Raw genomic sequence first — 24,214 nt, forward strand, 5'->3', positions numbered from 1 at the left:
TTTGGATTTGTATACAGGGGGAAATCCTTATATGTTCATCTAAAATGTACATCTCTGGCTGTAGCAGGTGTTTGGATTGTCAACCAATCAGAGGAAAGTTGGATTAAACGGAGGTGGAAGGAAGAAAACAGCTGCCCCAAGGCCCAGTACAAGATAAATAAGGATTATTTTTTTAGCTGTTAATCAATGCAAAGCTACTATAGTAGGGTCACACATACAAATATATTGCTGGAGATGAGCATAATAGGTTCTGCTATAAAAGTTGTACTGCAAAAGTATCAAGGTTTGGGTTAGCAAGATTATCGCCTTCCTTTTTCCAGCTGCTTCCTTTTGGGGTGGACACAGCTGAGACCAACTAAAATCTCCTTCCATCTCAGCTTATCCCTATAATCCTCTTCTGTCACACCAACCCAGCAAAGACATATGAGGTCCTCCCTCCCCTTTTCCACCTATCTGACAGCTCTGTATTTACTATCTTTTCCCCAAAATATCCACTATCCCAGTTCTGCACATGCTGAAACCATTTCAGCCTTACCTAGTCGGATGGTAAATGGTAAATGGCCTGTATTTGTATAGTGCTTTACTAGTCCCTAAGGACCCCAAAGCACTTTACACATCCAGTCATCCACCCATTCACACACACATTCACACACTGGGGATGACAAGCTACATTGTAGCCACAGCCACACAACTCGACCACCTCCAACTCGGCCTCCTGTCTTTTTGTTGGTACCACTGTCTCGAAACCATACATCATGAAAATGGTTCTTTGTAAACCTGTATATACATATATATTCCATTACAAGTCATGAATGATTGATGATTAATGATTACATTAATCATTTATAATATTTCGGATCCATTTAATGTCATTACAAAGAAAACAACAATAAACATGCTTTTCTGTCAAAAACAAGGATAAAGAGGGTTGCCCAGGTTTTTAAGGTGATTTCATAAACATACATTTAAATGTCAGCGCAGAAAAACCTGTAATATCAGACAATACGTATACAGTAGTATGCACAAATGCAGTAGAATAAATGCACAGAGCACATGTAGACACTGCTCGAACAGTGTGATGTTCTGCTCTTTGAACTGAATACATTAATAATTCAATTCAACTAAAGTAACCAAATGAACTATGAACTAACTAATGAATTAAAAGGTATTTGAATTTTTAAACAGAGGAACTTGTACTTGAGCTGAGGTGACGCAAAAATTTCCCCGTTGTGGGATCAATAAAGTCTTATCTTATCTTATCTTATCTTATCTTAACATTTTAATAAATATTTTCCCTAAATTATAACAATATAGAAACACAAAGCGTGTTTGTCTAAAAAGAGGGGCCAACTATTCATATTTTGTGGAAACATGCTGTTTTCACTCCATTTGCCCTTGAGATTGTGATTAGAGGTTGTGAATATTACCTCATTTGAAAGTTATCGCGAGACAGCCGAAGAAAAACGAACTGGCGGTGGAGAGAGGACGTAAAGTCCCGAACGGTCTCCATGCTGTGTCGCCCCCCCCCTCCTTTTCCAACATGGCTGCTCTGCCTGCGCTCTCAAGTATCGCACAGATTGGAGACTGACTCGATCTCTTCCTTACAGAGCCTCTTTATATTTGGTGTACATCAAATTCGTTTGGATGCAAATCCCGTTCTGCACTTCACTGCTCCTCTTGGTTTTATTTAGTGGAATAACCTTCACCAATTACTCCTTCCAGTGGGCCCTTTTATCCTCAAAACAACTAACTGCCAGCCAAAAACTGTTTCCAGTGCAATGGTTTGAGTTGGTGTACTTAGTTTGCCTCTTCATGAACAATGTGTGAAAACTGCGCCGAGCTGGTGGAGGTTTTAAATGAAAGTAAGTAAACAAATCGTGTCATTTACGTAAAGCTGAACTAGCTGCTTGGTGTTAGCATCGCTGTCCACTGAAGCTTGATGGAAGCATGTTAGCTTGTTGGCTAACTAAATGTAACTTTGTGTGCTTCTTGGTTAGCTGTCCTTTACATCCAGCCATAAGACACTGGAAACAATGACATTTCAGCAGCTTATTTTGCAGTAGTATTTTCATGTGAGACAGCATTGCTTTGGTATAAATACAAATGCCATTTTCTCTTTCACATTGGCAGTCAGTTTTGGGCCCGTCAAACACTGCTCACAAAACTCTAGCTTCAAATATCTAATTAATTCAGTCGGATTTCTGCATGACATTACAGCCTTGTGTTAAAATACTTCAAATCTGTTGGACAGGGAGTACATAAGATATTTTGAAAGATGTCGATGTTGTTAAAAAGCGCGTTGCTCGGGTTTGGAAGTTAGCTAGTGCAGCTAGCGAGCAGGCTGACTTTGTTTGATGTGTTTGTCAGGTCAGTCTGCTAGCTGTCCTCTCCGCTGCCACCCATTGTTTTGCAGACGGCCACATTCACAGTTCTGAATGGGCCTGCTTCTCCACAACACGCCCATGGTTAATAGTGCTGACACGAAGAGGAACATGTGTATTTCTTATGTGTGTTTTGGCCAAGTCTATAAAATGTTAGTCTAAGCTAGCCGCAACTAAGCTAGCCCCCCCCCCCCCCCCCCCCCCCCAAATTAACGGCTGCATCGAGGCGCATATTTTGGCATATAGCACGCCGTTAATCCTCGGTAGCTTGCTTATTTGTTCTCTTCTAATGTTTTTAGCACACTAGCTTAACTTCTTCTTTGTTTTGTTGGTCATTCTTGTCTTGCCACGGAACTCCATGTCACCCTCACGGCTAACGTCAGCTTAAGCAAAGCAAACATAAATACAAGGTTGCTTTTATTGCTAAAAACTTAGCCGTTAATCTAGGCTTGCTAACTGGGCCTTGCTGGACTTTACGGGTGTCCGAAACTCATCGGAAAACGATTTTTAACACAAAGTCGATCATTTTTCAAAGTCTTTACATAAATTGATAGACGGACTGTTAGCGGTTTTCCCTTGTTCCATAAACTTGTCTGTGAATTGAAAGCTCCTGCTGGAGGCTCTGGAGACAGCTCCTTTTACAGACTGACTGCGGCGTGGCGTGCTACATCATATTTAAAATGGAACAGAAGATCATGTAGATAACTTCCTTTTGACAAGCTGTAATCTCTCAAAGAAGAAGACTTTACGGCGTGTGTTTCCAAATATTTAGGGTTTAGCTGTGGAGTGTATTACTCAAAGTGAAAACACTACAGACATGAGTGACAATTGAATGCTGTCATAACAGCCGAATAATAGCCAGGAAAAACTCCTTTTAGGGAGACTTTTAGAAATATACTACAGTACAAATGCACAGGCAGACCTTTAACTGCATTCATAGAATAGAACAGAGTAAACTTTATTGTGGTTATGCAAGTAAATTTAATATAGACTGGCATCCCGCAAAAGAGAGCCTATCCTATTGGAAAAAACAATAATAAATGAATAATAATAATAGATTATTACTCCAGATTAAGATGAATATATATATGTGTGTGTATATATAGGGTATATAAGGATAGTCCTTAAAGTTCTTGGCAGTGCAAGTTATTGTAGTGTATTGGGGGTTGGCGAAGGCCACAGCTGGTCAGGAAAAAGCTGTTCCTCAGTTTGTTTGTTTGTATGGGATATTATTGATCTGCATCGTTTGCCTGGTGGCAAAAGATCAAATAGAGGGTGTGTGAAGTGACTGACATGATGCTTTCAGCCTTCTTCCACAGATGGTTGATGTAAATGTCTTCTGGCTTTGGGAGTTCCAACCCCATCACATGCTTTGCAGTCTTCATTACACTGTGTAGAGGCTTCAGCTTAGCAGCTGTGCAGACTCTGTATCACAGCGTGATCCAGTTTGTAAGGATACTGTCAGTCGTGGTTCTATTGAATGCTAGCCGAAGTTTTTCAGAGAGCTGTGCTTGTTTCAGATATTTTAGGAAAAATAGTCTTTGGACTTTTTTGACCAGGCTTTGGGTTTTGAATGTCCAAGTCAAAGGTTTGGGCAAGTTAAATCCAAGGAACTTCAGTCTCTACTACTTTGCCACATATGTGAAGGGGCAGGTGGGCTATACTTCCTGTTCCTATTCCCAGTCTTCGATCAGTTCATTGGTTTTTATAAGTTTTAAGGACCAGGCTGCTCTTCTCACAGCAGTATGCCAAACGTGCCATTTGAAACCTGTAAGGTGTTTCATTGTCAGTGATCAGACCAAATTGCAAATTTGCATTGATAAGATAAGATAAGATAACCTTTATTAGTCCCACACGTGGGAAATTTGTTTTGTCACAGCAGGAAGTGGACAGTGCAAAAGTTATGACACAAAAATTACAATACAATAAGAATAAATACAGTACACAGCTGTACAGAATAGAATAGAATAAAATAATATACTATATACAGTAGAATAAAATAGAATAAAAATATACAATAAGATAAAAATAGAATACGAATGCTATATACAACTGAGTAAAAATACAACGATGCCAGAAAAGATTATTGCACTTAAGTGTAGTAGAGGTTTATGAGTAGAGGTTGAACAGTTTTGAACTGGGAACATAACCTGAGTTTTGTGTGTTCAGGACGGTGGTTAAAGAGCTGTTTTCAAAGTTGCTGTGGGCGTCTGGTAAAGAAGTCAGATACTTACATATTGAGGAACCAAAGCACATGTTGTTTATTTTGCTGTTAAATGAGGCACTAAAATCCACAAATGGTTTACTCATATAATTGTTAGGTTTCAGCAGTGTATATGTCTATTGGCCACACTAGGACCCCTAAAACAGAGATCTTGCTTTTTTTTTTTTTTAGTGTGAAAACTTCAGAGTTGTGGTTTAGTTTAGAGAAGTATAAATAGACTTTTGAAAAGGACAACAGTGATACCAAAATTTACTTTGTGTCTGTGTCTTAGCAGCCTGAAAAATCAGGGCAACAACTAGGTGCATTTTTATTTTTCTAACTTTTGGAAAATGTGAGAATTGCATGTAAGCCTGCAGTCTGGGAGCAACATGCTCCATTGGGATCATATGATACCAAGACATCTTAAAGATATGATGGTTCATTATCATTTATGACTTTATATGTTTTTATGGATTTCAAATTCAATTGTGGATTAAATAGGGAGTCGGTGAAGAGAAGGTATTATGTAATCTGTTTCTAGACCCTGTCAGTATTCTGGGGGCTTTAGAACAGCCTGCTAATGTGAAGAAGTCACATGGATTAGTTTTTTAGGATGTTTGTAATTTTAGCAATATTGCACAAATGAAAGAACACAATGCAATACTAGATATTTCCTTAATGTGCGAGTTAAAGAACAGATACTAGTCAAAGGTTGCATTTTCATTCGATCCCAGAGGTGCTTGCTGGGGTCGAACTATACGCTCTTATACAGCAAAGTGAGAAAAACTGCTCTTTGTGGGCTTGCCTTTGGGGACATTGTTATGTTGAAACAGGAAAGGGCTAAACCCAGACCATTCCCCAAAAGCTGGAAATGCACTATTGTCTTAAAAATGTTACCGTAAAAATACAGATATGACAAATGATTGGAGTCACTACAATTTCTGCATCTCCCTTCACTTCCAGTTTATTCAATCCAATTTTATTTAAAGGTAAATTTTTTAACACAATAGTTTTACAGAGTGCTATATAAGGCAGAAAACACCACACGGTTTAATTAATAAAACAATAAATAGAAGGTAAGAACATATCAGTATTATTCTGATTTAAGAGCCAGAAAAAACACTAAGGCCTAAAACTAGAGACAACAGAAGGATCCAAATTTGTTTTGTATAATGAGAGGTTGCATCACAGCTTGTTTAAAGTAAGCAGGCACAATTCCAGAAGTGAGACTGGTGTTAATAATAGTTTTAATATTTGGCCCAGTAGTTTCCCAGAGCTTTTAAAAAGCAGACTACATCAGTGAGACTGGGACAAGAAGCTGGCTTAAGCTAAGTTATAATTTTCTTTACCAATGAGAGAAACAGGCTCAGACTGCTAAAAGCAGCAGAGCAGCTCACACTTTATGAAGAGTCAAAGCAGAGGAGGAACATATTGGCTCTAATTTGTGCTAGAGCTGGGCGATATAAGATTTTTTCATATCACAATATGTTTTTTTTCATTTCAGGCAATAACGATATACATCACGATATCAGCCAAATAACTATATTTGTAAGATTTAAATGTGCCGTTGCTCACAAGTAAAATGTGAAATAATCAGCAGCTTGTTTTTATTTAAATATTTATTTCCCATAATAAGTTCAACAGGGTAGATGTACTTAAGGAACATGAGACTTTTTCAGATAAATAAAGACAAATATTGCAAACTACACAAAAGGCAGCCACTAAAGCGTTTAAGTTTCAAAATAGAACAAACAAAACAGACTAAACTGTCAATTCCACTTAGAAACAAAATATTAATTCTAAAAATAAATCTTAGTTTGTTTTACAGAAGAACAGACAAAACTGACTAACTTTTGTCAATATCAAATAAACTGAGAACTAAAAGGAAATTCTCAATCTCTCCTTGTTGTATAGCTGAGCTTTTCAAACAGTTTTAACAGTTACTTTAGTCTGACAAAAGCCGAATGACGAATTAGCGCTTCCAGTCAGATTGAGCTGCACCGCTTTATTGTATTTCCAGACTTGCTTTCGGCACATTTACAGTGCACGCTACTCTGTTTTTTGTCAGACTTGAAATAGCCGAAATACCTTCACACTACGGAACTTCTATGGCTCTTCCGTTCGACAATCTCCGGCATTGGAACCATCATCTGTTTTCTCTTCGGTAACCTTCGGTCACGCTCGGTTGATGTTTCCTCTAGTCAGCACACTCATTTCCTCCAATACCCGGGCGGCACGGCGGCTGGCTGCTTCCCAAACAAATACACATGTGCGGCTTGGCACTTGTGCTGTACGTAACAAGTCACGTGACGTGACGCTGCGGCTGTGATTGGTTCGGCTCTGCGCTAGTCAATTTGGATTGGCTGTTCTTTTTTGAGGACAGGAGAGATGAGGCCTATCACAATGGTTTAACTTTTCTATCGAGAAAAAGTTATTTCGCAATACATATCGTTATTGTTCTATCGCCCAGCTCTCATTTGTGCAATTTCGTAAACAAAGAAGTTAGATGTTCACACATCTCTTAAGGTTCAATACTAGTGAAAGGAGTGATATTAAGAATTGAAACCATGACCTTATCATAAGAAGAAGTTTGATTATTCTCGAAATATTAAAAAACAAACAAACATCAGCTTTCACAATCTTCTTATAATTACCTTAAAATCTCATCACTCTGCTATGTTTCATGGACATTTAGTACATGTAGGTTTTGCCTGCTGCAGTTGATCCCATTTCTATAATTCACTGTATTGTAGCTTTTAGCTTTGTAATTTAGTATAGAACCTTGTGCTGTTCAGCTAAGATCAGTAAGCTAATGTTATGTTAATGTTGGCAGTGGCTCATAGTGTGAATACAATTAGCTGGTGATTTTGTGCAGACTAAAGCTGTGCATTACCAGTGTAGATAAAGTACCTGGCTCTCTGCACCTAAACCACAACGCTACTGTAATACATCACAGTTCTGGATTAAAACGGGCCTTTTCAAGGGTGGCTATGCATGTAAACGTATAGTTAAAGTATTGAGCCTGTTTTACTTGGCTAACAAAGGGTTTTGTGGATTTAACTTCTTTTAAGAAGTCTCACATTTTATTCTTGTATTGAAGTTAAATGAAGGTTAATATTTGCTGTGTGCTGATACGCCATATACTTCCACATGGTTTAAACAGATTACTGCTGATGCTGGCCTTTCACCACTTCACCATGGCAACTGCTGAACTTTTTCTTTGGCTTATTATAGGGAATGGAGAGGGGGGGGAAGAAGATTTTACAACCCAGCTGATACACAGTAGTGTGACCATTATGTAGGGGTGAGATGGATGGTTCGCCAGCAGGGTGCTGTCAGCTGTGACAGCTCTGTCAGCTAGACGGGCAGATCCATGTGCTGTGACTGTGGGTGACCTTTGACCTCAGATTTGCATCAATGTGTATGTGTGAGAGAGAAACAGAAACTCTCTTTACTGCACTGATCTTTATTTAACTGATGTTTCTTTACACAACTAATCTGTGTGGTTTCTTAAAAAAATAATTTTTTGGACACTTTGCCTTTTAGATGAAAGCTCTAAGTAGTAATAGTAGTAATGAACAAAATGGTTCAAGAAAGTAGGTAGGAAACTCAACAAAATTGTCTTAATCACGTTGAAGATGCAGAAGGAAGTGTGCTCGTAGTTTGTCCTACCGCCTTGTAGGGCCGTAGGACAAGGCGGCACTTACAGTGTGCGTGATTTGTAGAAGCCACCAGTATTGCTTTTGTTTATCTCTACCTCTCTGTAAAATGGAAAGCAAATGTTTACACCCAAATTCTGAACCACACAAATTCTTAACTCACAGTCATATACTCTAATCTAGGATTGGGCTGTACTGCTAAAGTCATAGTTACATGGTTTATTCCTCTGTATGGCAGTATTGATTAATTTCTAATAGACAAGCAAAGGGTCTGTGACCACAGAGAGCAGTTTTTCAAAAAGAGCATCTGTCTTTTATTGTTGCTAGGTTACCAAAGCATCTTTATCATTGTTGGGATGCTGTATTGGTATGTCGCTGATGGCCAGGGTTAGCTTCTCCATGGTTATTGTTAACAAACTTTATAAGTTTCACTTCGACATTTTGAGTGGTGAGTAGATTGACTAAAGAGGCATTCAGACCCAGGCCAGTGATAATCAACCTCAAAACCAGAGATTGATATGACTACCAATGAAGGCTGTGCGCTGACAGGACTGTAAATACCAAGAGTCATAGGATGGAGAGATGGTGATGCTGCACAAGATTAATGTAACGTTATCCACTAGGTATAACAGTATTTGCTAGCTGTGTTGTGTAACACACAGAACAGAAGAACTGCACAAGAAGAGAGATAAAGAGATACAGTGGGGGACATTCTGCCAATATCAAGACTGAATATACCCAATTTATTTTAACTTTAACTTGAAACACTTATCTTTGAAAATATCAGCTAATATACCGAGGCACAAAGGTAAAGGTTTTATTGTTAACACAATATTTTATTCACTATATTATTAAATTTGGCATGATTGTAGGCACCACATAGATTGGGCTGAGTTTTCTGAGAGTGGCCTGAAAAAGAGAATATCCAGTGACTGTAATGACATCGGTGATCATTTTTGTACGAAGTGAGCATTGTTTAAGGCTACGTTCACACTGCAGGCGAAAGCGCATCAATCTGACTTTTTTGACCCATATTGACCCATTCATGGTATCACAGTGTGAACGGCACAAATCCGATATTTTCAAATCCGACCTGGGTCACTTTCGTATGTGGTACTGAATCCGATACATACAGCGACTGCTGTTTGAATGGCCATGTCGCATTGAGTCCGTCTTTTACGTCACTGACACAAGACAGACGGCAATTATCAGCGCAGGAGAAGCGCCCGAGGAGACATCGTGAAGGCTTCTTGGCTATCCAGTGTAGACGCACTGCTCCTCTCTAAAACAGCTATAAGGATAGTAGTAGTATAGTAGTTATTTGGCCATATGTAAATAACAAAATAACTTTATAACTTAAAGCAAAATTGGGAAACTGGGTCTAAACAGAGCGCGTTGTGTGTGACGTCTTCTTTTGCGCATGCGGCCGCTTTGAGGGTTCACGCCAGAGCGCGTTTGCTGTCACATTTTATTTGTAGTGTGAACAAGCAGACAAAAAAAATCGGATTCGATCAAAAAATTGGAATTGAGCATTAAGACCTGCAGTGTGAACGTAGCCTTAATGTCACAGCCTAGCTGAGTATTGTTGCCAATAGCATTTAACCTCTGTTTCCTTTCAAAAATACATTTTAGTTGAAATGCATGTGTTATAGTGTCACACCTGGAACATTCGTGTTAAAATGCTTCCAGTGTGACTGAATGTTAGTCACTGCTGAGGAGTGTGATCACACAGTGCAGGTGTTCTCCTGCTTTATATCTATATCCATGCTGAGCTGAAAGCAGCAAAATGACATCCCTCATCCCATCTCGAAATAGTGCGGGCTCGATCTTGTTCCTGAAGCCTCTGAGGAGTTTCTGTTCACATACAGAGCTGAGGACATTCACTTCAGGTTGATTGAGGAGTCCTGCTGAGATGGGTTATTAAACTCTTATTGTTGACACTTTTTGTCTGTTTTGGCTGCCAAAGGAGGTCAGCAATTCAGCAGAAGGCACTTGAATCCCCTGAGCTGGGTGGAACTGAATACAAGGACAGAAACTTTAGACACAGTCCAAGTATGGTGCCAGTGTTTAACATGTTTCAATCTGGACTCCAAATCTGATAGAATCCTTTTTAAGCTAATATCAATACTCAGTGGTAATTAAATGATAAAGGTGGTATTCTGATGTTGTCCTCCTCTTTTAATTTTTTGAATTGTTTTACATTTTAGAATAGAAAGAAAAGACATAAACAAGGCAGATGGAAACTTGGGGGTCTTGATCTACTGTTTAAATATTGCCCTTGAATTTATCCAGATTTACCATATTAGATATATACACACACACACACACACACACACACACACACACACACACACACACACACACACACACACAAAAAGACTTGCACAGGCGACTTAAGAAGACCAACAACAGTGTGGGGAAACTTCACTATGATCTTTTTGTGCTCTGTAGGTGTTTTATCAAGTCAGCAAAAATATTATGGTAGCATCCATCAACAGTGTGTTCATACATTGGCACATAACATTTATGATGTTGGAGACTTGGTGCTGAGTTTTACATTTTGTCATATCATATTAATGACTCATAAGTAACTTCAATAACAAATGTTTGGCATATGTGTTTATGCTTTGTGTGTCTGAAAGGAAAAATAAAATGTCAGTTGATATCTTGCATATTTTTTCTTTTTTCTTTTTTTTTTTTTTTTTTTAAATCGTTGGATATTGCTCTTGGTATCGTCCTTAAGAATCCTACATTGGTTGGATTCTGATTGTAGTAAATCGAAGGGAATTGTCTAGCTGTTCTCTGATAAGTATTCTGTACTGTTTCTCCTCAGTATCAGATGCAGACAGCAGCGAAGGAAGCTTTCAGCTGAAGAAGGAACATGCTCTCCGAGTGCTGGGCTACATCAGCTCCTGGACTCAGAGGTCAGTGCTTCAGAAAATCAGTCATCATGCTTCTGCTTTTCTTCATTGTGTGTGTGGTGTGGGGTTTTTTTTCTTCTTCTTTTTTGGTAAGATTGAAATATCTGAAATTGAATCCCTTCACTAGCTGCTGAATTGTTCTTGTTGGTTTGTTGGTGTTCAGCGTAGTATTTTTCTTACACTGTGGGTCAGACTTTTTGGCCCATTGGTACCGTATTTGTAGATTTATGCTTTATTACTGTAAACAATTAACAAACAGGGTTGAATACCCATATATTCAGTCATGTTGAAGAACAGCAATCATAGTTCAGCTGCTTTTGAGCAAGGCGGTGAAGCGGTAGAGGAATGGAAGCCTTTGGTTTGGTGTCTCAGGTATCAAAATAACTTTGCTGTAATAAATCTGTAGCTCCATTCTCTGATAACCTTCACTTAGATAAATAAATATTCAAAACATGGTCTTCTGAAAACTTTTATTTCCAAAGAGAAGCATTCCTCGTTTGTGAGAGAAGAACACGGTCTAATCTGGGTGATGGTCGAGGTCAGCTGATGACAAAAGTGCCTTATATAGAAGGACTGTAGTTTATCATTTGCTTATATTTGGTGATTGAACTGAACATCCCAGAGTTGTTAAATCATTCATCCAACACTACCAAAAACTCTTTTCTTTTCTGATTTGTGCCGTTCTCTGAGTAATTCTTTAGTCTTTCTAGAGTTAAAATAGCAGGCTTCCTGATAAATCAATACTTTTACTTCATACTTCAACAGTTTATTTCCACTCACAAGTACTTTATTTTTCTAGAATTTGTTAAGAAATTTAAAGCTGAACTTCCTTCTACCCTAATGTAATGTAACATGACAGTCAATACACTTGTTTGAGGAGAATCTAATCGAAGGATTTCAGCTACCTGCTTAGTTGCAGGTCTTCCCTGAGGGGGACAGACACCTGTCCACCTAAGCAGAATATTCCTGGGTGCCTGGTCCAGGAGCTTAGTGACTTGATGGTTGTGTGCACACAGAGGCAGTTGCAGGGTCACCATTAGAAAATACTTGCATGGAGAAATCTTCTGAACATAAGCGCACTCATAGTCACAGATGTGACACAAGTGTTCACACAGGTGTACAAACAGGTACTCACAGACACACACTGTCTTGGTTGGCTGCTGCCTCTAAACCTCATGCATTATTAGTACTGTATGCTGCTCCTTCAAGATTTATTATTTATTGTTACTGATGCTTATATTGGTGGTTGCTGTGGTTTTCCTGACACTGTTGTCCTCTTTTTGCCTTTTTTCTTTTTCTCTCAGCTGGTGATCAAACAGATTTTCGTTGTCTTCTCTTTCTCTATCCCTCTTCTCCTCTATTTTTCTTCCCTTCTCCTTCTATTAAGTGTTTTCCCAACCTCTATCTTTCTCTTTCCTGTCCCCCGGTCCTGTCTGTTCTGATTTGTAATAACTCAAAATGGGTGGAGGCAAAAAAAAGTAACAATAGTAAAGGCTGAAATAAAATATGAGAATCAAGTGGATCAGTATAGCAAAAGCTGTGATGGTCTACTTCAGAAAGGCATTGGTCTTCAGTAGGGCTGCCACGATTAGTCGACTATCAAAATTGTCCACGACCGATTTAATTGTCAACGCGCCGTTTGAAGCTTTGTAAGATCCCAAAGGGCAGGAATAAGTAGTAGGATTTAAGAGTGTAATAGCGGACTGAAACAGAAGATGGCAGCACTGCATGAAGAAGGATGACTGCTGCCGTTAAACCCCAAAGAAGAAGAAGCAGTGTCCCAGAATTCATAGCGGCCCTGCTCAGTTTCCAACAATGGCGACTGCTTGTTAGTTTTAATATTTTTGGGTCACAAAATAAACATTTAACATATTTTCAGGCGAGAATGTAGCTGTGTAAACCTCAAATATCTGCTCAGTTTGTCAGGACACCACATATTTTCAAAAGCGCTCCGACGTTTTCTGAGACGTCTGTTACCCACCAATTCGATAGCTAGCCGGGGTGCAAGGCTCACTAGAGCCGCTGAGAACACCAAATCGTTTTCAAACCCACCGCCGTCTTTCACTACTCAGGTTAAACATGATATATAAGTAATTTAGATAACTTGAGATTAAATTATAGTTTTTACACAGCTGAATAAACGTCAAGCAGACAGCTGATTATCAGAAGTGTGAGAATATACTCCGGTGTCCTGTTATATCTTAGCAAGGAGCAGATGGCTGAGTTTATTAAACTTCACCGAAACAATCTGCAAATTTCATTACAATTTAATAAACTATCATCTTGTCTTTATTTTTAGTTAGCACAGACCTTAAACACTTAAAGCTGTAAGCTAATGATAGTTATATAAGAGCAGATGCTACTGGTGCAATAAGCTGTACGTTTTACGTCCAATGGATGCAAGATCTGATTAGTCGACTATCAGAATAATCGTTTGTGGCAGCCCTAGTCTTCAGAGAATAAGAGATTCAGAGATTCTCATTGCTACAGTGCTGGACAGGACATACAAAAAAAAGTATTCATAACCCTGGAACTTCTCCACAGTTTGTCATGTTGAACCACAAACTTAAATTTATTTTACTGGGATTTTATAGACTTGGTTTCTTTCAACAGTGGCTTTTTTTTCTTGCACCCAACATTTTTTTTCTTTCCTTTATTTATTTTTATTTTATTGTATTTTTTTAATGATTTATGGTTATTTGTTTATGTCACTGGTCAGGCTCCATAGCGTACTTTTTTTTTTTTTTTGGTATTTTTTCTACATTCCCACCGCTTTTTTTTTTTTTTTGCTCACTTTTATGAGTCCTCATAATAAAGAGTTTTCTTTTTTGCTACTGATGGTGTCTACTGATGGTGTCTACCAGAGCATTGTTTTGTGTTTCCAGTAGGATAACTGTTTTGTAATTGGGGGTCCTCTGCCCATCTTTGGTTTTAAATGAATTAAGGCATTTATTTGGAAGTGTTTGGTGCTATGAGCTGTTATGAGCACGGTATGCTCTGCTCCTCCTCCCCTTTCATACTTACACTGTGACAGCCAGCGACTGAAGAAAATCTAGCGCATCCATAAATGATTACAAAATTGCCAAAATGACACAGAGATAAATAGAGATTAACAAATACATAAAATATTTTGTTAAATTGTTTTTCTTCTTTACTATCACCCTTCACCTCTCTTATACAATAGCAGAAAAACAGTAGTATTACAAAATAACATGAGGAATGTAACAAAAGGCCTCACACTTCTAAACTTGTTGTTCATTTTTAATATACTACAAGGAATTTCAATCCTCTGAGCACTCTTTAAGCTTCTGATTCCTTTGTGTTTATTGCTTCTTTTTTTGTATGTGTGCTTTTTTTTTTTTTTTTTTTTTTTTTTTTTTTTTTTTGTATCCAGGCAATGTCTCTGCTGCTTCAAGGAGTACAAGCATTTGGAGGTTTTTAACCAGCTAGTCTACGCCCTCATCAACCTGGTCATTGCTCAGATCAGCAGCCTGAGAGAGAGACTCTTCAGCGTTGAGGACCACACTCACAAAAGAGGCGTATCTGGGGCAGAGGGGGCGGGGTCTGAATGGAGTGGAGGTGAGACCGCACCTGTCACCCTCCCCCAGCCACACTCACCTGGTGAAGACGAGCCTGTGAATGTGGAAAGAGACTCGGCTGAAGAGGATGCTGATACGCCAGACCTAAACCAGAACAAGCCCCAGACCCAGGATCAGGGCCAGAACCAGTCTGCTGAATCTCAAGTAGATGTTCTTGGATCTGGGGATGCCAGCATTGAATCCAGGAGTGGGGACGATGTGGCATGTGGCATTGAAAGTAACCAGGACAGTCAAGATCCCTTCAGCTCCTGGAGCACGGAGGAGAGGGAGAAACTGTTGCTATGTGCAGCCAAGATCTTCCAGATCCAGTTCCCCCTCTACACAGCTTACAAACACAACACACATCCCACCATAGAGGTGAGGAGTCTTGGATAACACACCTGACACATCACCACACCCACAGTGGTCAAGGTTTCCTCTTTCTCTACTGTAGACTGTTTAGTTATTGGCTGACACATTTAGCAAATACCTCCTGGCTTCATCACCACATTAAATGTGGCCGTTCAGTCATACCATATCTATTTATGCAGTTTACATGGTTTTGCTCTTAAGGCTATGTTTTGCCTAGTGTTTTTCTTCTTAGATTATGTGAGATTATATGATGAACACAGATGCATTGTCTTTTCTCTGATGGCAGTGCCAAAACACATTCTTCTCTTTAAGCACCTTAAAAAATGCTTTGATTGTGACAAGTGTGGGCTGTGACTAAGAAACTTGTATTTACTGATCTTCTACATTAGAATACATTGTATTCTAATTTTTGCCTCATAACTTTTGCACTGTCCACTTCCTGCTGTGACAAAACAAATTTCCCACGTGTGGGACTAATAAAGGTTATCTTATCTTATCTTACATTTTAGGTTAAAACTCATTTTGGTCTTACACGTTTTTTTTGTTTTTTTTTTAAATTTCAGGACATATCGGCTCATGAAAGCAACATCCTCGGCTCCTTCTGTGACATGAATGTAAGAAATACACTTTATCCTTATTGCACTGAACCAAACGTTGTCATAGGTTTTTTTTTTTTTTTTTTAAATTGGTTACAAGTTGTTTCCTGTTAATTAACTGGATCCTCCCACAGGGGGGAAATGATCAGACTTACAAGCTGTTCTGACAGCTGTATCCTCAAAATGGTTAAATTGTACTTGGTTTTCTCATGCTGTCTTGTTCTTGTGGCAGTTTTGCCTCTGTCATTTGTTCCACCCTGAAACTCTTTGATTAGAGCTGCATTCACATCTTCTACTTCCAAACCTGACAGCTGTGGTGCATCCAGGGCATTAGAGGGAGGGCGGCAGGGGTGATGGTAGGTGTAGGCCTTGAGTTGGGAATAGCTGTAAGACAGGAACAATAGGGCTGGGTATCGTCACTGATTTCTAGAATCGATTCGATTCCGATTCACAAGGTCCTAAATCGATTCGATCCATGATTCGATTTGAATCGGGGAAATTTTGCCTCAGACAGTCAGAAATATTATAATTCAGATCATGCATCAGTACGTTTCCATATTTTTATATCTATAAAAAGAAAGCTGACACTTGCGAGACTTTATCAAAGGTGTGAGCATCACAGCAGAGGCCTTTGTGTCAAAGTAGCTGAAGATAAAACACAGAAAATGTGAAGGTGATTTTCCTGGCCTGGGATTTTATAAAAATATTCTGCAGTAGATCAAAAGCGAAAGAAAACCATTAATCAACATATGAACATTAGCTGATGCTGCTGAAGTGAAGCAGAGCAAAGTTGCAGAGATTTTATTAGAGACACAGCTGAGCGATTTGAAATTTTGCATAATTTTAAAAAGTTTAAATTTGTTCAGAAGCCTATTGAACAGCAGAAATGAGGCTTTGTTTTCGGAAGTAAGTAAAAGGAAAAAAAAAAACATCGCCCGACAGCGCTGTAAATAACGGTAGACTTGTGCGTAACAAGCAAGCGAATAATGCAGAAAACAGATTTTTAGACGGGAAACTGTTTTTCAAGTACACAGAGAGAGAGAGAGAGAGAGAGAGAGCTGTGCATGAAGTGTAATTTTTTTTTTTTTTTTTTTTTTTATCAAGGTGGCAGCAAAAGTCAGAGGGAATTCATGACGATGTTTATGTGAAGCGTAGTTTGGATCTTCTTTTGCTGCTGGTTCGGTCAATATTGTTTGGAGAGAGATCAAACTAACAGCTTTAGAATCAGCGCAAAAAGGGCGTGAACACAAAGCGCGGACCCGCCGAAACATCAGAATCAGCGAGCTGTCGGCTTTCAGCCCCGACCGTGTCCGTCGGGTGAGAAAGGCGACATCTCACTGATTCTGATGCGTCGGCGGGTCCGCGCTTTGTGTTTACGTCTTTGTGCAGAGTCCGTGTTCCTGCTAACATTTACGGTTTTAGCTGTTTGGTGGTTGTTGAAATTTTGTGACGTTTCACCTGAGATTCTGGCAAAATAAATTTCGATTCAGGATTTTAATGAATCGATATCACGTTATCCAAGCCAGAATCGATTTTAATCGATAAATCGGTCATCAAAACCCAGCCCTAGGGAACAACATGTATATGCCGTGACAGTGTCACGAGTCTGGTGAAGAGAGTCACGTTTTATTGTCACATCTTTTCTTGTCGATTGTGGTGGACTTTTGTTTCACTCGCGCTTGCATTTTGATTGATGTGGTTGAATTATAGCACTGGGGCATTATTATGATTTTGTTTTTTGTTTGTTTTTTAAACAGAAAAAGAGTAATGAAAGGTGTCCAGTCTAATGTGTGGGACCTGGAAGAAAATTGCTTAAGTGTTATTCTACTTCCTCCAAAAGCAGATTTCAGAGGGTCAGCTCACGTGACTATTCTAAATGTAATTTGGAAAATTGGCAGCAGCAGATCAGATTTCTCATCGCTGCATAGATAACAGTAGGAAGAGATGTATGTATACCAGTAACATCTCAAGATGATATTTATATCCTACTGTGAAGTAAATATCATGACCATCACATGTTGAAAACAGCCGTCTCATCTGTCCCTTAGAGTGCCCAGAATGGTTTGTAGATAAGATGCTGCTAACTGAGTGACCATATAAATACAATTACTCTGATATGTAGATGTTACATAGGTAAGGTTAGGGCTAAGCTTACCTTTGTCTCTGAGAGAATGCCATCTTTGATTGGTTTACAGTCCCCACACACTGAGTTTTAAAGTACAGTTACTGTTAACCATGTAACCCTGGTCCTTACCTTCTTTCCGTTTCCTACCAGATGACTCACAGTGGTCACGTCACTGTTTTGGTAGTCCTTGGGGGGGGTTACATTTTTGTTTAGCTAAGTGTTGTCCCAGTTTCCTGCTCTCTTTGTGTTTTTTCGTACATGTGCTTACATTATTAAGAGAATTTCTAAGCTTCATAAAATGCATGGTAACAGGGTTTTATTGGTCATGGGTCCTGTTGAAGCTCGTTGTTTTCTGAAATGAGCATTGTAAGGGTTGTAAACATTGTAAATGAGCTCATGTGTTAGCTCTGTACTGTCAACATGAAACTAAAGCTGTTCTGGGAACTTGTGCTGTGAATTCCTGTAGATGATGTTACAGTGCCCCAGAGAGAAGTAATGTGTCCCTGGATTATCTTTGTTCACTTTGCCACTATGATAAAGTTTTTATTAGGCTTGGGGGAGGAGAGGGTTTAAGATGGCCTGAAGAAGACATTTTTATGAAAAACTCCAGAGCTGGAAATCTGGAAACTAATGGCTTTTCTGGTTTTTATTAGCAAAAGTAACTCATACCTATAGGAAATAAGTGTTTACACGCTTTATTTTAATTCACTACTTTCAGTCTCAAGTTCACAGTATGCTGAGTTTGCCACAGCAGTATACTTTTACCACACAGTCGTCTTTAAGTCACAAAGAAACAAAACCAGTGAATATTCTTTAGAATAGAAGATGCTTCTTTAAAGTCATTTTGCCCTGTCTTTATGCATTCAACAGCTTTGTCTTCTGTTGCAACAGCACTTCATCACAGTTGACAGGGCTAGCTCAGATTACACACACAAAAAGGAAAAAAAGGTAAATGAGCTTCTGAGTGGATGACCGTTTGTAAACCTGCTCTACTCTTGTCCAGGATGTGGAGGTACCTTTGCATCTGCTGCGCTACGTCTGCCTGTTCTGTGGGAAACACGGCCTCTCCCTGATGAAGGAGTGCTTCGAGTTTGGCACTCCAGAGAGCCTCCCCTTCCCTATCGCCCACGCCTTCATCACCATAGTTTCTAATGTGAGTGCTATCAATCTAAACCGCTGCTGTTATTTCAAAAACCACAGATTAGCAGAACCAGTTCTCATACGAATTAGTATGTTTAAAAACAACTTGGATAATAGTGGTAACAGCAGTAAATTGTGATCGGTTTAAATTTGATAATTGCTAAATTTAAGATGAAATTGTTAATCTGTTTGAGTTTTTTTTTTTTTGGAGGCAAGTACTGAAGATATTTTGGCTAACTGCCTTTTTTTTCTTTATAATGTCCATGTAATAAATATAACGCACAACTTTGAACATGAACTTCTGTTTAAGATGCAAGGCAGATTCTCAGCTGAAATTTATACTTAAAAAAAAAAAGTTTAATTATTCGCATATTGTATTTGATCTTCCCACAGATCCGAATATGGTTGCACATTCCTGCCGTCATGCAACACATCATACCGTTCCGGACCTATGTGATACGGTGAGTTTACACACAATTCTTGGCTTTAAACATGTAACAACATAGAGCATCTTCCTCAGCCAGAGACGGGTGATTCTCACCAGTTGCACTTGCTTTCAGGTGCAGGTTAAAAGACCTGTAAGTGCCTCAGGAGCTGCCATGTTGTTGAACACCACACTTTCTGAACCTGAAGACAGTCACTAACACTCTTACTGCAGTATTCTTGTGTACTGTCAGATTTTTAATCTTGTCTGCAAAGCTCTGAATATTAGATTCAGTGTCCAGCTTTGTTTCCCAGCTGAAGAAGTCAAGATTTGCTATTATTTATAAGCCAGACGTTGTTGATTCTGCATTAGAGCTCGCCATTTGTCTCAGTCAGGCAGCGCAGCCTCTTCTCTTCTTGTTAAAGTGCCATACATTTGTTGCTAGGAAGAGCCTTTGTTGCCATAGCAACAGTTGCCAGACTTCCAGTCAGTGTCTCTTCACGTGACCCAAGAGGAGGCAGAGTGTTGGCAGTGCATGTGATGTAGGCAGACTGATGCTCTGCTACCGTATTGCCTCTTTTGTCTGAGTAGCTTGGTAACTAAATAAACTACTGTATTTAAAAAACAAAACAAAAAAAATACGACTTTACCAAGTTAACTCTTTGGTAACATTTTCTGTACCAAAGAGTGAAAAATTGGAGCCAGCTTTAACAAGTCAATATTTTTCCTAATACTATAGTATACAAATAAAAATCTGCAAATGTAATAATGTTGCATTCAGTGTACTTCAATTAGGATTTTGCTAATTAAACACATGTTAAACTTCCATAGTGAACACAGTATTTGATATTTACTAGATTATCAGTGTGTTAGTATTGTTATTGTGAGTAGGTTGGCATGCTAATGTTTGTAAAGCTGCTTGAATATTTTAAGCTCTGCCTTGCAGACTGTGCTGTATACCTCTATAAAAATGATTGATTAGCACAACCATAAGGAACACATCCAAACAGTAGAGAAGTGGTTTCACATGATAACAATTAAAAGATAAAAAGGTACGTTAACAAAAACCCAAATTAGGACAGTTTTCACATCATGGTAACTTTCCATTCTATTTAAAGATTTCTTTTTATTTAAATGAACACAAAGTACTTCAGTAGCAACTCTCCAAGCTACACCTCTAAAAACCACAAACGCAGCCATCCAGAGTGGAGAGTAAATGAGTCAGCAGCACAGTTGTTTATTGGAAAATTATAGCGTACGCCTACAAAAGTCTGATTCAAAACAGCCAACCTTAAGTGAGAGTTCTTCTTCAAAATGAAACTTGGCTGTTTTAGAGGAGGATTTATGAAACTTTTTTTTTCTAGCTTTGGGATGCTGACAAGTTTGTTTTAATAGTACCCTAAAGGTCCTTTGTTTTTCCTCTCAGAAGTAATGATTGGTGAATTTCAAAGATCTGACGAGAGGGGGCAGTTTGTACAATGTAGGAGGGGGAGTGGTCACAAATACTGTGGGTTTTTAAAATAATACGTAAATAGTGCTGGCAATACTGTACAACCCTTGGGGAGAGTATTAAACATAAAAGTTTTTGTCAGTAGCTTATCTGTCAGTCGGATGCGTCTGCAGGTATCTGTGTAAGCTGTCGGACCAGGAGCTGCGACAGAGCGCAGCACGCAATATGGCAGACCTGATGTGGAGCACGGTGAAGGAACCACTGGACAGCGCACTGTGCTTTGATAAGGAGAGCCTGGATCTTGCCTTCAAATATTTCATGTCACCCACTCTCACGATGAGATTGGCCGGACTTAGCCAAATCACAGTGAGTCGGACTCCAAACGGATTTAACTCATTCTCACACCCTCATGTAGGTCTGGCTGATTCTAGTTTTCTGTGGACCTTTTGTCAAAATGAGACTTTGCACAAAAATATTTAAGCAATTGGAGATGTCTGTAATATTTGGTGGGAAATAGAGGGATGAATTGTGTTGTATCTGTAAATTTCCTCTTTTGGTGAAAGAACACAAGTAAATGCAGTCCAGGTTTAAAAACAAACAAACAAACTGTTTAAGTGCTAAAACTGAGAATACTTTCACTAAGTATACTCCTAATTGAGGGAAATAACATCAAAAACAAACATCTATTATCTATGCTGTCCACTAGATGGTTAAATAAGAGCTATGAGCCAGTGGTGCTGCAGTTATTAATTTGACAGGTTGTGCTTCATTCCTTCACTTATTGCGGGGCATGTTTGTGTTTCTTCAGAATCAGCTGCACACCTTCAACGATGTGTGTAACAACGAATCCCTGGTGTCTGACACAGAAACGTAAGTTAGTGTAAAGAAAAAAGATGCCTGTCCATAAATGCAAGCAAACAGGAAGGATGTGGTGCTATTTTAAACCAGTTTGGGCTAAAAATAAATAAATAAACAAATAAATAAAATAAAATGGTTCACACAGCGTATTATGATTCTGCTTTTTTCTTTCAGGTCCATAGCAAAGGAACTAGCCGACTGGCTGATCCACAACAATGTAGTGGAGCACATATTTGGCCCAAATTTGCACATTGAGGTGAGACTTTTGGTTCCAGTAATGAAAAATGAAAAAACTATTCTGGAGAACATTTCCCCCAGTTTTGCACATTTACATTTGTGTATGTGTGTTTTGTAGATCATTAAACAGTGCCAAGTGATCCTGAATTTCTTGGCTGCAGAGGGCCGGCTCAGCACACAGCACATAGACTGCATCTGGGCTGCAGCTCAGGTAAAATGAGAGACTGTACAGCTTTATTCCACTCCATCATGGGGCAGCCTGCAGTCAAACATCAGTCATACCAAGTGATCGGTGCTGGTATTTCTGTATTGGTGGATTTTTCTGTGTCAGAAGCACTGGGAACAAAACTTTTAAAAACTAGGGGTGTATATGCCACTAAATGGTTTATGCATTTAAGAGGGACACTGCACATTAACATACATTGCTGTGAATGTCAGAATTGGCAAAGAAGCCATTTTTCATCTGCAGATGAAGTGGGAACGTGATCTGATTTTTATTTATTCTTTCATTAACTTTAAATGGTTCAAATTCTTCTGTGATTTAATGCAATATTATATTTAGCCTGTGTTATATATAATAACTGTACTGTGATGAAATCATGGAAACACTTCAGGTGAATTAGTATGTTCCCTTCAGTATTTTGCGATGAGTTGATGAGATTGTGGGCGTTTTGTGTTTAACAACAATAACAGCTTCTTTGTTGTTGTTTTTTTTCTTTTAAAAATCAGTTAAAACATTGCAGCCGCTACATCCACGACCTTTTCCCGTCTCTCATTAAAAACCTCGATCCTGTGCCTCTCCGTCATGTCCTCAACCTTGTATCAGGCCTGCATCCGAGCACTCACACCGAGCAGGTACAAAACATTCTGAAGTTGAAGCACTGGGCACAGTTTCACCAACATTGTCTTTAAGTGGTTGTGACGTCGCTATGATGAATTGCTTCTGTGTTTCCCCACTCTCCCCGGACAGACACTGTACTTGGCCTCTATGCTGATTAAGGCCCTCTGGAATAATGCATTGGCAGCAAAAGCCCAGCTCTCCAAACAAAGCTCCTTCGCCTCCCTGCTTAACACCAACATCCCCATGGGCAACAAGAAAGGTCAGCGTGCATGCATTTCAGTACGAAGCCTGTTATTTAAAAAACAAAACAAAAAACCCCCCACCAAAAAACAGTATAATATTTTTGAGGCTTTTTCTTACCACTTCAGTATCTGAGCTTTAGTTTAAAGACAACATGTTTTATATTAGTTGGCTGTGGGACTGGCTGTTTACCAGAAATGTAGTTTTTAATTTCTGGTTTTATAACTGGACCTGCCTTCTTCACTAACGATAATTTTAGGATAAAATTTCTTCCAAAATACAAAATGTTCCACAACCCAAGAGATTTCCTGCCACTTGATTTAAAGAAAAGCAAGAAACAAGTTTTTAATTTCATTCAATAGTGGCTAAAATGATTATATACTCAGTCGCACCTGTCGGGATAATTGATAATGTGATTCTAGGACAGCTGACATCATTTTTGCCGCGTGTCTGCAGATTTCCATTGGCAATATCTACAGTTAAGTTGCAGATATCTGCAGTGTGATTTCCAGATATTTGCATCTTCATCATTAGTTATCGTTCCTCTATTTATGTACAGTTTGGTTATGACTTTAGGATGAGTGGTGTTTTTACACAATAAATTCCTGAATCTTCATTAGACCTGGTCAATTCCACTTTCAGACTGTCGATGCGTTATTGAGCCTCAGGATTATACACGGTCCTCAGTCTGTCGTCTAATGTGGTTTCAGGTTCACCGGCCGCAAGTCCAGACAGCAGTGACAATAGCGACACGCAACACAGTGGAGGCAGCGACATGGAGATGGATGACCAGATGATGACTGGCAGCAAGAGGAATCAGCAAAGACTATCTGACACAGAGGTATAGAGCACATATGGTGACACAATGAACTAGGATCAGGTGGTAGAGCAGGTGTTCTACCAATGTGAAGGTCAGTGGATCGACCCCTGACTTCAGTCTGCATGATGCTGAACCTCAAGTTGCCCCCAGTGCATCTATTAGAGTATGTGTGTGAATGTTAGAAAGTGCTGTAGGAAGGTGGGTACGATTGGCTGAGTGTTGTATGCAAGTACCCGTCCATACAAACAAGAGAATAAAGAGCAGCTGACTTATTTTCCTCTGTAACAGTCATGATTGTTTTGAAGTCTGTCCTATCCTTGTGACCTTCTGCACTATGAAGGTCACTTTGACTTTTCTGGCCACAATAAT

At 39.1% G+C, this 24,214-nt stretch overlaps 1 protein-coding gene across 2 annotated transcripts in view; it reads left to right on the forward strand.

Moving 5' to 3' along the window:
- The first annotated feature begins 1,525 nt into the window (after positions 1 to 1,525).
- usp34 (ubiquitin specific peptidase 34) overlaps positions 1,526 to 24,214 on the forward strand; it is a 56,227-nt gene continuing 33,538 nt past the window's right edge. For both annotated transcript variants that reach the window (XM_085275889.1, XM_085275890.1), the window contains exons 1-13: positions 1,526 to 1,862; positions 11,077 to 11,167; positions 14,559 to 15,120; positions 15,678 to 15,728; positions 18,839 to 18,988; positions 19,369 to 19,436; positions 21,023 to 21,215; positions 21,658 to 21,719; positions 21,882 to 21,963; positions 22,063 to 22,155; positions 22,674 to 22,799; positions 22,915 to 23,044; positions 23,736 to 23,866. In XM_085275889.1, the coding sequence (XP_085132015.1) occupies positions 1,820 to 1,862; positions 11,077 to 11,167; positions 14,559 to 15,120; positions 15,678 to 15,728; positions 18,839 to 18,988; positions 19,369 to 19,436; positions 21,023 to 21,215; positions 21,658 to 21,719; positions 21,882 to 21,963; positions 22,063 to 22,155; positions 22,674 to 22,799; positions 22,915 to 23,044; positions 23,736 to 23,866 (1,782 nt within the window). In that variant the 5' untranslated portion in view covers positions 1,526 to 1,819. The remainder of the gene's footprint in view (positions 1,863 to 11,076; positions 11,168 to 14,558; positions 15,121 to 15,677; positions 15,729 to 18,838; positions 18,989 to 19,368; positions 19,437 to 21,022; positions 21,216 to 21,657; positions 21,720 to 21,881; positions 21,964 to 22,062; positions 22,156 to 22,673; positions 22,800 to 22,914; positions 23,045 to 23,735; positions 23,867 to 24,214) is intronic.

This window comes from Mchenga conophoros, linkage group LG6 (assembly GCF_057382185.1).
Source record: "Mchenga conophoros isolate Kocher_MC1m ecotype Shallow Benthic linkage group LG6, M_conophoros_male_GT1.1, whole genome shotgun sequence".
Taxonomy (NCBI): Eukaryota; Metazoa; Chordata; class Actinopteri; order Cichliformes; family Cichlidae; genus Mchenga; species Mchenga conophoros.